Source organism: Polistes canadensis, unplaced genomic scaffold (genome assembly GCF_001313835.1).
Source record: "Polistes canadensis isolate GaletaPanama2010 unplaced genomic scaffold, ASM131383v1 scaffold_49, whole genome shotgun sequence".
Lineage (NCBI taxonomy): Eukaryota > Metazoa > Arthropoda > Insecta > Hymenoptera > Vespidae > Polistes > Polistes canadensis.
In genome coordinates, this window is record NW_014569596.1 from 572,056 (window position 1) to 587,365 (window position 15,310).

Consider the following 15,310-nt stretch of genomic DNA (forward strand, 5'->3'; position numbering starts at 1 on the left):
ATATATATATATATATATATATATATATATATATATATATAATGTATGTGTGTGTGTGTGTGTGTGTGTGTGTAAATGGCAAGTCCGTAGAATAGTGCAATCGTTGGAATTCGCATTCCGCTTTCTTCGAAATGCCAGAAAGGAATACGCGTCGCAACGCAAATACATTCTTTAAATTATTATCACTATGCTGTGGTACGAGCCAATACGGTATGCATGTGATATTCAAGTATGTATACTTTTTCGTATATACGTGTTAGTATAAATATTTTAGAAAGAGAAAGAAAGAAATAGAGAGAGAGAGAGAGAGAGAAATCGAATAAATGAGATAGGTAGTCGATTGAAGTGAACGAATATTGCACTAATAAAAACTCGTTTATCGTTCTCCTTTTTTCTTCCTCTCTTTCCTTCCCTCTCTTTTTCTTTGTTCATTTTTCCACAATTTATAAACATAATCAAAAGGAATATCTTATACGGAAAAAGAATTATTGAAAACAATTTTATTGTATAAACGATTTCGTCGATTTGATATAACTAAAAAAGAATAAAGAGTATGTGTAAAGGCTGATCGAGTACTCTGAAAAGGATGAAAAAGGGATAGAAAATAAATTGTCAAACGAGTCATTAATTGAAGCCACCTACTCTCGTTCCAGTAATTTGTGTGTTGTATAAAATACAATCGAAATCATTCTTTCTCTTCTCTCTCTCTCTCTCTCTCTCACTCACTCTCTTTCCAGTTTTAATCGGATGTTCCCTTTACGAAATGCTATAAAAGCCCGGACCACCGATGAAACGTGTGCTTTGAAATGTCCAACGTTCATTATGTATTGGCAAACAGGGTACGGAGGTAAAAGAATTCGGAAACGACAGGGAACAGGGATCGGGAATGGGTTGAACAGCGAGGGGGTTTTGTGGATGAGACTCGAACGAGAAGAAATAAGAGAGAGAGAGAGAGAGAGAGAAAGGACAAGGGGGAGGGAGAATAGAGAAGAGAGGGAAGGAGTAACGGGGATAGGGTTTAATCTGCTTTGGCTTGAATTTCAAAATACGCGATGGCTAATGCATATTGCCTTTGGCATCGGTCCAACTTTCCTATGCGGTGGAATCCTCCCTCTTGTCCTCTCCTACGTTCCCATCATTTCTCCTCTGCGCTGACGGTAACGTCTCCTTTTTGGCCTACCATACCCTAGGAAGTCCTCTTCTCTCTCTCTCTCTTAACAAGTACCCCACGCGCGAGTCCACCTATGTGGCCAATGTAAACTCATTTTGTCATAAATTAAGCGACGCGATTCTCCTCGAGTTCTACTTCTACATCTACCTCTCCTACTTCTTCTCTGACGCCACCTCCCACAACCGGGTTGGGTTGGGTTGGGCTGTCTCGAGCCCTCGACAGCAACGAACCAGCGGCTGTATCCTGGCCTCAAACGATATTTATGCCATATTAATCGGCCATCTCCTTTGTATGCGCCTGCATACGATGACTACGAACTCGTCCTACCGAGTGTGTTCCTGATGTTGCCCTACAATCCATCCAACAAACCAGTCAACTTGATATGTCTCCTTCATCTTGCATTATAGATACCACCAGTACTACTAATATTTCTGCTGTCGGTATTGGTGGTGGTGATACTGCTGTTACTACTACTATTTCGTACCAATTTCGAGAAGTCGGTCGTGTGGCGTCAAATTGCCGCCTATGATTATTCGGTTAACAGAAAAGACACGATTATTAATGGTTCGTTCGGTACAAAAAAATATATAGTCGACACCTTCGTTTTCGTATTCCACTTTGTCTTTTTTTCTATCATCGTTCGGTGTCCTAAAGGTGCACGGAGAGACTCCTCTTTGTTCTTTCTTTTCTGGAGAACGATGAAAGTCGATCCTTTATGGTCTTATTAAACTTTAAGGATCCTCTCAAATTGAAAACTCGAGGTAGTGTATCCTCTCTTCCTTCCCTTTCTCTCTCTCTCTCTCTCTTTATCTCCTCTTATTCTTTTCTTTGTGCAATCCTTGCTCTCCTAAGATGAGTAAAATCACGTTAGATATTAATGATCGTGAAAAACGGAGTAATTGAAAGCACGAACGTTGCAATTTCTCAGAAGCATCTTCTGAGATGACAAGTCTCACGAGTTAACTTTTTTTTTTGCTTTTTCAAATAAAACGAAAACGCTTGTTAAATCAGTAAATCAGTCTGATTCGATTATCTAATATTTCAATTGGGAAGTGAAAAAAAAGAAAAGAAAGAAAGAAAAATGTTCATAAAGTTAACAAAAATTTCGGTGAAGTTGAATAAAAACGTATTATATTTGTAAAAGCATTCGCAATAATTAGAAAAAATTTGTTTGCAATATTTGTCAATAATAATTGAAATAAACAACGATTCGACTAATGAGCGCGTATTGTACATATGTACATGTATGCTATATATGCGAACGAGAACTCTCCAATTGATGAGCTATGTATTAAGTTAAACAGTGAGGATGCAATTGCTTACAATTTATCTCTGATCCGTTCCCTCTCTATCTATATATATACACATCTCTCTCTTTCTATCTATCTCCAATCAAGCTACCGCGGACGATAAATTCAGCTTCCCTTAATTCCTTTTCCCTTGTCGTATTTACCGTCCTCGCTGGTGGCCTGATTAACGAACGCTGTCACTGGTCTGCATTTTGAACACAAAGTTTTGGAAGGCACGCCGTACATAGGCTGTTCCGTTCGATCGCGAATAAAAGAATGAAAGTGGAACGAAAGTCGTTTGGTCAGACGGTCAGACGTATTCGACCGCCGCGATTAATAGTATCGATTCGTTCGTTGTTACACAAATTAAAGATTTTCCTCTTTCTTTTTTTTTTTTTTTTGATTATTTTTCTTACTTCTTCTTTTATTTTTTTTTTGTTATCGACAGATTAATAATGAATTATAAAAACTTTCATTTTCGATGATGCGATGACGGTTTTTACTAAAAAAATTGGTACCTTTCATCCTTCCCTTTTTTCCTCCTTTTATCGATAGGATCGAAAACGAAGTTCTTTCGCTCTGATTCGCGATCCCCGATATAGATTGATCAACCTAAACTGAATTTCCATTATTTGATCTCCTCCCGCGTACTGTCTCTATTTTTTTTTCCTTTCTTCCCATTTTTTTTTTTCTTTCTATTTTTCCTTTTCTTTCTTTCTTTCGTTCTTTCTTTCTTTCTTTTGTTTTTATTCCTTTTTGTCTTTTTTAGTTGACACTTGCGCTTCGATGAATCCGTAAGGTCTTTTGCTGCGAGAGCACGATAACGAATTTGACGTCAGCATTTTTCATTCGATACATCTCCACATATATACGATGTTCGCGGTTGACTAAAACTTTGGATGATATCTATATATAATATATATATATAGATAGATAGATATATTTTATACATATACACCTACCTCCGATACATGTCTTTTGCATTACTGATTACCTGGCTATTTGAAAAAATAACCGAGAGTAAGAAATCTTTATAACTATGACATACTTATTTTTAGATACTGACATTTTAACACGAACTTTTCTCCTTGTTTCTCTTTTTCTCTTGTTTTTATTTTTATTTTTATTTTTATTTCATTTTTCTTTTTTTTCTTTATATATATATATATTTATTTTTATTTTCCTTGTAACGCGTCCTACGACACGGTAAATCTTCATCAATATAAAATTCTTTCGGAATAATGTAATGTTAACGGTATCTCGAGCAAGAACGGTTTAACCAGAGTGAGAAGGAGAATGATTACAACGCCAAGAGGATATCGCAAATTTTCTATGAACGAAGAACGAGACTCGATTTGCAGTGGATCCTCGTTTCACTCGACTGTCTCGGTGCATAAACCTCGACTTATGTACGTGTCACACGTGCGCACGTTAGTTATCGTTTCGCGGCTCGACTGTGTTCTACTTCGGTAATTTTATGTCTCGTATAAAAGCATTATATATGTGGACCCTTTTACCGGCTATCAACCAACCAACTTGCGATTTATTTTCTACGATAGATTCATAAAATCGACGATATTTACCAAACCTAAATCATTCATCGTTTCATTATACTGAATTCAAAAAAAGAGAAAAGAAAATGAAACAAACAAACACGCCAAATAAAAGATAAATATTTTCATCTTTATCCTATTTCTTCGTAATCTTTTTCTTCTGGAAAACGTCCAGAATAGAACAAACATTTACCTACGACAACATCGTTAAAATTGAGAAAATAATACATAAGAAAAATAATGATAATATATAATATAATATAATATAATATATTAACAGAAACATGAGAAAAATATAATAGGCAAACTTTAGGGAGCAAAGTTGAAAACAAATGAGCTGTGTTTTATCGTCCGAAATGATCTTTTCTTTTTTTATATTATAGTAAACCTATATATCTCCCCTTAATGAGTTTACTTGACGTTAGACAATTAATCTACCATACCGCAAACTTATTATTTTTTCATCCGGCATATATAACATAGTTGGGACAATAAATTGAACAACGTTTGACCTAAATCACGATTCAGTACTTATATCTGAGAGTCTTCGATTAAAAAAGAAAGAAAAAAAAAAGAAAAAGAAATATATATACCTCATTCGATTAATCGAGTATAAATCTATGAGAACGATTTTTGATCTTTACAAATGGATCCTTCTCTCGTTCAATTAGAAAAAAAAGAAAGAAAGAGAGAGAGAGAGAGAGAGAGAGAGAGAGAGAGAGAGAGAGAGAGAAATAAAAAAAAATAAAAAAGGAAGAAGGAAAATAAGGGAGCATAGGCAATAGGTTAGACCGCAGCAACAAATCAAGATATAAAAATCTCATTTCCACAGGCTGCGAAGTAGGGGATTCCGTTCCGTTAAGTGGTTCGATGCTCGTTCACAAACACTGGCACAGACAGACGTTATATAAACGATCGTTGGCCGAGGCCCCCGACACCCATATCATTCGTTTTCTTTCTCTTAATGCATCTTAAGCCGAAACTTTTTAGTTGGACAAATACGATGCTAACCACGGCGGCATCGTCGAGTTCTTCTTCATCCTCATAGTCGTAGTCATAGTCTTCGTAGTCGTAGTCTTCGTAGTCGTCAGTGGCTTGCGCCCGATACATTACCTACTTAAAAACAATAGCCAGGCCGCAAGCGTTTTCCGACAATGTATTTCCGTGAGAGGGAGTTACTTTTCCTGATTCTCTTTAAATGGTGACAGTGGCTTTGTTTTTAATGCGAGTGACCCACTTGGCCCAGCGTCCCATTTTGTCCCGATATTTTCTATGCCTCCCAGGTAAATAGTATACTTCCTCCTCGCCTACCAACAAGAATCTAGTTCTCTTTCCCCTAACCGATTAATCGTTCTCGATTTTCTCTATATATATATGTATGCGGTAACTTTGCCGATTTGAATAAACGATCGAGTTTAAATACTTTGACGGGGGGAAAAGTGGGGAAAGAAAGAGACCATAGTAATTGATACCCATATTAATCTTATCAACGTAATATTAATACCCATTTCTATTCCCCCCGCCCTCTCAAAACAAAAAAAACCCCATATTAGCAAATTTCCAACGATCTATCTGACCGATCATAACGCAAAAAGAAAAGCGTATAAAAAAAGCAAACTCTTGAAAAAGAATAAAAAGAAAAAAAAAAAAGAAAAAGTCCAAAAGGGGGGAATAGGTATTAACTATATCCAACATCGAAGTTGTTCCTCTCTTCTTTCGTTCTATTCCAATGCAATATTCCTTTATATATTTTTATTTTTTTTTTCATTTTTGTATACAATCCAATGGTAGTACCTATCCGAAGCTATATCACTGAACAGGGAATGGGCCACGTAATGTTTAAACGATCAAACGCGTGCTCGTTGCTACTCTTGATGATACTCGTGTATACGCGAGTACGTTCATGCGCAGTATACAACACAATCATTCGCATACATTCGTATAGAGAGATACGAACATGCATGCACACACCTATACACATGCATTCACGCACACTTATGTTCGATGAGAGTCCCATGAAAAGTGGAGCGCGGGAGAATTGTGCAGAGCAGCGATGCGACAAAGCAGCTAATTGATCGATCAGTCCTTTGCCCGCGGACTCGGCCGTTTGCCATCCTTGTAATGACCTCACGACCCGCCATATTATAACGTTATAACGTTGTAAACAGAGTAGATCGCACCTTCGATGTTTCTAACCTCCCCTTTCTCTCACCCTCTCCCTCTCCCTCACCCTTTTCCTCTTCGACCCACCATTTGTTATCTTCGCACATATTACGTGAACGTTTTTTCTTCGTTAAATATGCGCACGCGCGTCCTATTATAAAATACCGTAAGTATCCAAAATCTTATCTGTAAAACAATGGTTAAAACATTTGAATTTTTACTTTGTTTTTTAACACACGCAACGTCCTGTGTCTGTTACTTTACTCCGTTTATTTTTTTCTTTTTGTGAACAGCGTGTGATGAGCAGCGTGTGTGTGTTATTTTTTGGGAGGCTTTTTTCTTTAATTTTTTTTGTTTGTTTTTCTTATCATTATTTTGTATTTCTTTTTACCATCCATTTTTTTCTCTAGTTCTCTTTTGGTCTCGTAATCTTGAACATAGCGACAAATGCAAAAAAGACAAGCTGATGAAAAGAAAAATAAAAAGAGAAAAACGTAAGGCTAGCTACTACTAACACAACGAACACGTTATGCATGTATATATAGTGTGACCAAGTAAACAGGAACAGGTTAGGTATCCTGACGTTAAAGGGGATGGAAGGAAAGTCAAGTGTCTGCTTTTGCACATTACTTTTTAAAATAATTTTCGTTTTATTTTGTTCCTTTCTTGGTTTTGTTATTTCTTTTAATTTTAACTTGATTAAAGTTTCATATGAATATTTTATTAACGAAGAGAAAAAGAGATAGACAGAAGGAAATGAAAGATAATTGCAATAGTATGTAATTTAGTAAATTTATGAAGTATATATATATATAATATTCTGATAGTTTTTATGGTACGACCGAAGTCATTTTAAAAATTTAACGATATCACCGAAAAATTTAAAAAACTTTGACATTTTACAAGGTTCTAGTAGAAGAGTTCATTTAAGAAATGACTTCTTTATAATTTTATATTATCATCCTGTGCGTTTTTATTTATCTGTAATGAATGCCTTAGAGAAAGTTTCTTTTTTCTTCTCTAATTTGCTCTTCTCTTTGATACGAGAGAAGTCTTTTTTACCAAATTTTTTCTATCTCATACAGTTTTTAATAATTCTCGATTTTCTGTAATACATGATATATGAATAGTTGAGTAATGGTTTTTTTTTTCGTGGACACTCAATATAGTACTCTTTAATCATTATGCCAGAACATTATCGCAAGCTCTTAGAAAGTACCGGTAAAATTATAACTGCGTATCTAAAGTATTGTAAAAAATGTTTAATAAGTTATTTTTCTTTTAACATATAAAAATTCGCGATCCTAATTATACTCAGTCTCTCTTAATTATAATAACCAATACCCACATTGCTCCTGTTAAATTACTCTTTTATTTGTAATTTTCAATTCAAACTATACAAATAGATTTTTATTAAAATCAATTAACACAGAATATCGACAGCCGCGAACGGTCAAACAATTGTATACATATATTGAATAATTCGATGCAACTAATATTGCAAATATTTGCAATATTGTAATAAAAATTTGTTCTTCCCCGTACCCTCGTATAAACGCGTATAAACGCAATTGGAATTTTTTTATTCTCTTTTTTACTTTTTCCCTTTTCTCGCATTTTTTCTTTTTTTTTTTTTTTTTTTTTTTTCATAACAAACGAATGGAGCAGACTACTTTTTTTTAAAGAAGAAATCGCGATGACTCGGAGTGTAAAAATGGTGATAGACTTTTATTCGTACTATAAGTACGTAACGTCGACTAAAATGTCGAACATAAAGATTCACAAAGTTCTCGCGTACGATATTCTTCGATTTATACATTGAGAATGTTGGCTTCCAGGAGTTTTTCTCTCGCGAGAGAGAACTATAAGTCTCTCTTTTTGAAATTTCATAAAGAACACGTATCTCGCTTTACAAGAAAGGAAAACTTGTGGACATATGGACTTTCTTCTTAGCTTCTTCAGCTATGGTAAATCCGTACCAAACAAAGTTTGGCGAACGTTTCATAAATCTTTTCTCCTCTATTTGTTTCTTTTTTTTTTTTTCTTTTTATTTTCGTATTCTTTTTGTTCCTTCGTAATCGTCTTTTCCGCTGATCTCACGTAAATTTAACCAACGCCTTTTGGAAATTGGATGAACATTGAACACCTTATGGTTAGATGAGTTTGATCGACTTCTTTCTTGCTACCAACACGTCTCATAGGTTCTTCTTTAATGTTCGCATATATAATCTGTATAAAAAAAAAAAAAATAAAAATAAAAAAAAACTGGATTTACAAACAATAGATGGCACGCTTTTGTTTCCATTCCAAAGCTGCTCGCTTGAAATCATTTCAAAAAAAAAAAAAAAGGAACAACGCGTTATTGAAGGTTACAACGATACTTTACAATTTGTTAAATAAAATAAAAAAAAGTCTATTCTTCTCTGATAGATCTATTACCTTACAATTGATTTACTTTGATTATTTATCGACAAAAATACAAGAGATATGATTTATTTGAACAAAAAATAAACATTGTCAGACGTCTATTGCAAAAGTGAGAATCTTATCGGTAAACGGGTTTGTTAAATCGAGCTTTTCCCAAATTTGAAACTGGAAAATGTATATTTCCTTTTTTGAAAAACCTCTACTACCTTTCGGATCCGTTAGAATATATTGTAGTTATCTTATTTTTCTTTCCCACTCTCTCTCTCTCTCTCTCTCTCTCTCTCTCTCTCTCTCTCTCTCTCTCTCACTCCCTCTGTTTGTTCTAACGTATAATCAAGCTATCCGATATTTCCTATTTCCGATTGTACTTAAGAACGGAGATCCGCCCTCTTTGTCTACCCAGAATGTATTGCAGTGTTTTACTCTCCTTCTCTCTCTCTCTCTCTCTCTCTCTCTCTCTTTCTCTTCGGCCGATAAAATTTTCTATCGCTTCCAGGCGATACTCTCATGAATATTAACAAACGTAATCTAACGGACGATTTATATTCATAGATTTTCTCTATTACTTTTACTGCTTATCACGACTAAAAAAAGTAAGTGTTTTCTTTTAGATCATCATCATTTGTAAAATATCCCTATAAAATATCGTCAAATACTATCACCTAACAATAATATATTTATTATTCGAATAAAATGTTTATATTATATTAATAATAATTCTCGTTATGTTATAATTAAACTAACTCATTAGACAGTCGTATAGAAAATAATGCATTTATTTAAAATGAATAATGCTAATTTATCAAATGATATCAAATTGTTATTGTTTAAATGATTTGTGAATTAGAATATGTTTCTAATTACCTGTTATACATGAGAACGTCTGGCTTCCAAAGTCGATGGGGAGGAATTCTGAGATCTTTAACGCCACCATACTCCGAGACGTTCCACCTCATATTTACATCATTCCATTCCTGAAAACAAAAAACACACACAAAAAAAGAAAGGATAAAAATTCAATTATATTTATATGAATTGTTTCGATAAGAGATCGAGTAGAAATTAAATATGTATATAAGTTTTATTAGTATTTAATTTTAATTTATTTATATATATAATATTGTTTAAAATATTTATTAAACGGTTTTGTTCGAGTTGCATTACTACTGAAAATGTAACAAGCAGTCGAGATCTTATCGTTTGTGAAACGAGTCTAGTTTGAGTTCTTTCTTTCGAATTAAAGAAAGATCATTTCTTGCCCAATGTAGAAAAAGAACATTTCACGGTTGTTAAAGCATTTTTCGGTTTCATCTTTGCCCGCGCGAACTAGAAAGTCATAAATCCTAGTTAAACGGAGTCACTTTTTTTTTTTTATTCCAATTTCTATTCGGAGTAGATGAGAAAGAGAAAAAGAGAAAAAAAGAAAGAAACCGAGCACTAATACTTTTCTTCAAGTTGGCGAAGAAATTTTCTTGCTAGTTTCACGTCTAGTTTGGCGTCTTCCATGAGAATTTGGAAAAAGTTGGTGAATTTTAATAGCGAAAAACGAAGACAGTATATTCCTCATTCAAATTTGTTCTTCATCGGATCGCTAACCGATCGGATTAAGTTCATAATATCAGACAGTAATAGAGTGGAACGAAATTTTTATTTGTCTATTATTTGTTTCTTTTTTATGATATCTCGCACAAAGCTTGAATTAAAATTATAATAATTTATAGTGCACACACACATACACATACAGATACATACTCACAAATTAAAAGAAATAAATATGTAATATAAAAAATATAGAATGTGTTTATTTTACTAGATTTTTGCTTGAAAATTATTAATATATTGTTGTTCGAAAAAATTTTAGAAATAAATACATTAATATATCTTAATTACATATTTAATGATATTAACTTAAAAAGTTTTATTTGTAACAACGTCGTCTATAACAAGTTGTACTTGAAAAAAAAAGAAAAAGGTAAAACATCGAAGTATATAAGAAAATGCGATTACCGATACGTTATAATATCGCGGGTAAAAGCGATAAGCCGAGATAGAGGGGTGGGTAACCCCCATCCCCCACTTTTTATCCATTTCATCTTGTTGAATTAAAACCTACTACGGATTTATAGATCAATGGGATACTTGAGGATGCATCGTAATCGATATCATCTCAGAGGAATCTCCTCGAATTAGGCGACCTTTGAGTCGCGCATCCCTATTCTGCATTCAATAGCTTAAATTATTGAACCGTATGAATCTAAATCCTTTGAGAATTTCTTATTCACATGCATATTTAGTGTATCGTATCTTTTTTCTTTTTATTTTTATTTTTCTCTTTTTTTTTTCCCCTTCTTTTTCGTTTAGTCAAAATTCTCAACATCTCTTTTTTTTTTTTATCAAATACATATTAATAAATCATTCGAGTAAAAAATAAACAAAAATTTCAGTTAATTTCTAGACCTCTCGTCTCGAGAAAATAATTATATACACATTTAACTTTAATTAATTAACTTAATTCTCTCGTTATTTGATTATAATATAAAATAAAATAAAATCTCTTTCTCTCTCTCTCTCTCTCTCGTCGATTATATTATTACGATAATTGAAAATGAACATTTGCAGTAATTTTATTCGTAATTAAAATTAATAAATATTTCTTTCTACTTCATTATGTCCTTTTCGTAACGTCTATTTTATTATTTTTATTTATATTATGAAAAATATGTTTTGTCTTAGCGCGATATCACGCACGAATAATAACAATTACCCGTACAAAGAGACGAGTGAAAATTGTTTAAAACGAAATATCGACGATAACGCGAGAATTACAGAGGTTTATAATTAGCTGCTTGAAATGAATCGAAGTAAAGGAGGAAAAAAAAAAGAAAATATGTTGCAAGAGATAAAAGAAGATCGATGGAAAGTGTAAACATTTTTTATTCCTTATGCCGCGGATTAAAAACAAACTCGTTTATCACTAACGTCGGAAAGAAAGATCGAAGAAACGTACGTGAGAAAATGAAATGAAAGAAGAAAATAACAAACAAAAAATTGAAAATGAAAAAGAGAGAATGGGGGAGGGTGGTATGAAAAAAAAAGAAAAGAAAAGAAAAGGAAAGGAAAACCGAAAAAATGGATAGAGAAAAAGACGTATGAGAGAAACGGCCGAGATGTTTCGCACGTTGGAAAATGATCTCGAGTTGCCCTTTACAAAGGGATGTCGAAAAAAAGAAAAATGAAGGAGAAAAAAGGGAAGATTTCCTATCGCGTTTCCAAGTAAAGGCGTTCGTGGACGGTTTGCACGGTAGAATAGAGCGTCGTTCAGGCTGACAAGGGAAGGCTACGACATATAAAACTGGGATTTCAAAATAAGGTTTGAAAATATGCCGGGTTATAGTTGAGTTAGAGGAGATAGCATAAAATATTTTCTCTTCCCGTTTTTCAAATCGTCCGATTTTTTCTTTTCTTTCTTTTTTTCTTCCCTCCCCTCCCCGCCACGGTTTTCGAGAAAATTCGATTTCGATTTAAAAATTCCGAACAGGATCTTAGAATTTATTATATTTGTATTTTTTATTTTATTATCGGAATAATAATTTCATTCTGAAATATTTTGATTGTCTTTTATAATTGTTACACACATATACACGAGATATTATATTTAATTTTATTAGAAAATCTTTCTTCAAGTTTATATGTTGAAGGTTCTCTACTTGTAAATCATTAGATTCACACCCATTAGTCACTGACCCCGATTGATTAGCCACTGATGGAGTATGCCGTTGGATAATTAATAATAGCCGCATTGGCACGTTGGTTTACGTGCCATGCATAGCACGTTATTATATACGTACATATGCATTTGAACGCACATCTCTGGAAGATTCACCGATCATCCTTCCTGAATTTCGACGATCAAAGAGTAATTAGTTAGCGAGTAAGAAAATTAGGATTAGAGGAATAAACAAAGAGAGAGGGAAAATGAAGGGAGTGAGGGGGGAGAAGGAAAAGGGATGGAGAAAAGAAAAGAGGAATAAGAGATGAATAAAGAGGAGAAGAAGAAAGGAAAACTCGGGGAGGATAAAACCTTTGTAAAAATTCTATGGCAAAGGCGTTTTTTCCTTCTTTTTTTTTTTAACTTAAGGGAGAGAGTTGTAAATCTCGAATGAAGGAATGGAATAGAAAGAATGCAAGAGGAAACGAAAGATCAAAAGTTAAATGTAACAAAAAGTTACTAGTGAATTCGACGAAAGATTTTCTTCAGTTATTTTTTTGTTTCTTAAAAAGCCAAAAAAAAAAAAAACAAAAAAAAAAGAAACGTAATACACGTATAATATTTACATTAGTCGATAAAATTTTGGCTTACGAATTTACATTAATGCAATAAGTATTAAAACCAGATAAACGAGAAATCAGAATTGACCTCCTTTTAAAATGCAAACTCCTTAAAAAAGTTTCCGTCCCGTCGTACAAAGCTCGTAAACACAAACCCTTCCTTCCATTGCTTCTCTTCGATATTTTACTTCGAGAAAGTGAAATGAGAGGACGGATAAGTACGAGAGTACTACTCGAGACATCCGTGTCTATCTATCTATCTATCTTTCTCTTTCTCTATCATCAACGACAGACACCACCGGCTCAAGTGGGAAACGGTTGTTATCGTAAACTTTAGTAAGTGTGAATTTTGTCAATCGCTTTTTTAAAATAACCGAACGATTTATACGAAATTTGAGAGATTTTCTATACATATATGAATATATATATATATATATCGTTTAAATTTAAAAACGCAGAGTTGACAGATTTGGCAGGATAATAAATAATAAGGGTTGGGTAAGGTTATTTCTCATGTAATAACATCGTAATGAGTTAGTAATGCACTTCGTGATTCACTTCATTCTTTCGACTTGAAGGAGAAGCTAATTAAAGTGTCACTGTAATTAAGGCCGCTGCGAAAATGTTGTCGACTCGTCGCCCACGGGAGCGTAACCTGCTTCGTCTTTTTTTTTGTTCTTTTCTTTTCTTTTTTGTTTTCTTTCTTTGTTTTTTAGATAATTTTTTTTTTTTTTTTTAATTTAAAAAAAAATTTTTTTTCGTATCCCTTTTCGAGACTCTTAAAGACAATGGGATTAAAACTTAATAAGTTAAATGTGATAATAGGTTTTTTTTTGCTATAGTAAATTTATAATAATAAATAATATTTAGTTAGCTTACACCTCTCTTTAGTTATCGTAGTCCGGATGAATATTTTCATCGATTTTCGTCGTGGCTGCAGGCAGCTAACACGTTGCTAGCCGACCGTGCGACGTCTATTTTTATCGACGACTACTACGACGACTACGACGACAACGACGACGAGAAAAGAAGTGAGAAGAGAAGAACCATATTTCAAAATCTGAGAGAATGTGTTGGATTTGATTAAAAAAACAAAAAAAGAAACAAACAAACAAAGAGGCGAAAAAAAGTATAAGAAGATAAACAATGAATTCTATCATTACTAGAATTAATTGTATGATTTTCATGCATTATAATAGTCCATTTATTCGATATCCAATCGTATCCTTCCGATCATCAATCACGTAATTTTATTTAAATAAATCGTATTCTTATGAACGATCACAAAATAAATATGTTTTTTTTTGTTTTTCCATTTTAAATATCTATAAATACGTTTGAAATATAGAAAAAAAAAATAAAAATATTCGCGTAAAAATCGTGCTTCTAAATATACGCGAGTGTACGCGAGTACGTATGAAAAAGAAAAAAGAAAAACAAAGTCAAATGAAAATAAAATAAAAATAAAAATGAAATAACAACGCATAGAAACGTACGCGGAACCACGTACACGATGCACGGTTATTTCGATGAAATCTGTCAAGCGAAAAAGTCAGAAGGAAGGATCGACGTTAACCCGCTTTTCTTTTTTATCCAAAGTTATCTAAACTCGTGCAACAACGTCTGGTCGATGATGCTCTAACGACGGGACAAATGTCACGGATTTGAAACTCTACTCGTAAAAGGCGTGTGAAAGAATGTTACGTCGTGGAAAAATTCTGTTAACATATTGCTGCCGTTGAATGAAAAGGACGATTTGATTTCGATGGGAAGATAAAAGTTACGGGATCGCGTTATCATGATCCCTAGGACAGAAAGAAATAAAGAAATAAAGAAAGAAGGAATTTCGTTGCAAAGCATTCTCGATTTTCTTGCTTATTTCCTAACGCAGAAATTCCTTTTTCTGAAGTAGACAGGTAATACGTATATATCTATTATATAGAAAGAGGACAAAAAGACAGACAGATGGATGGAAGGACAGACAGACAGACAGACAGGCAGATAAGTAAAAGGAAAAAGAGATTCAATATGTTTTCCTGATTGAAGACCAGTACGATCTATTCGTTTTCTCAATCGTAATGTTATTTTCTATTTTCAGTCTTTTAATACTCACGTTTACTTGTGTGTAATATAATATCGATTTGTCGTTAATTCTTCAAAAAAAGTTGCACCGACCTACATTCGTTGTTTCTTTTGTTTTTTTTTTTTTTATTATTTTCAAATCAATTGATTATATAAATTATATTATAATATGAATAAAATTGAAAATTTCATAATACAGAATTGACATAGGTATTGTGAAGAAAAAAAATTGCTTTTTAATTGGAAAATTATTCCTATGAAAATAATAGGAATAGAGAGTAAGAGAGAGAGAAAGA

At 33.2% G+C, this 15,310-nt stretch overlaps 1 protein-coding gene across 3 annotated transcripts in view; it reads right to left on the reverse strand.

Moving 5' to 3' along the window:
• Nucleotides 1-15,310, reverse strand: part of LOC106785374 (neuronal acetylcholine receptor subunit alpha-7-like) — a 134,105-nt gene that overhangs the window by 13,975 nt on the left and 104,820 nt on the right. For all 3 annotated transcript variants that reach the window (XM_014745766.1, XM_014745767.1, XM_014745768.1), the window contains one exon: nt 9,468-9,577. In XM_014745766.1, coding sequence (XP_014601252.1) covers nt 9,468-9,577 — 110 coding nt within the window. The remainder of the gene's footprint in view (nt 1-9,467; nt 9,578-15,310) is intronic.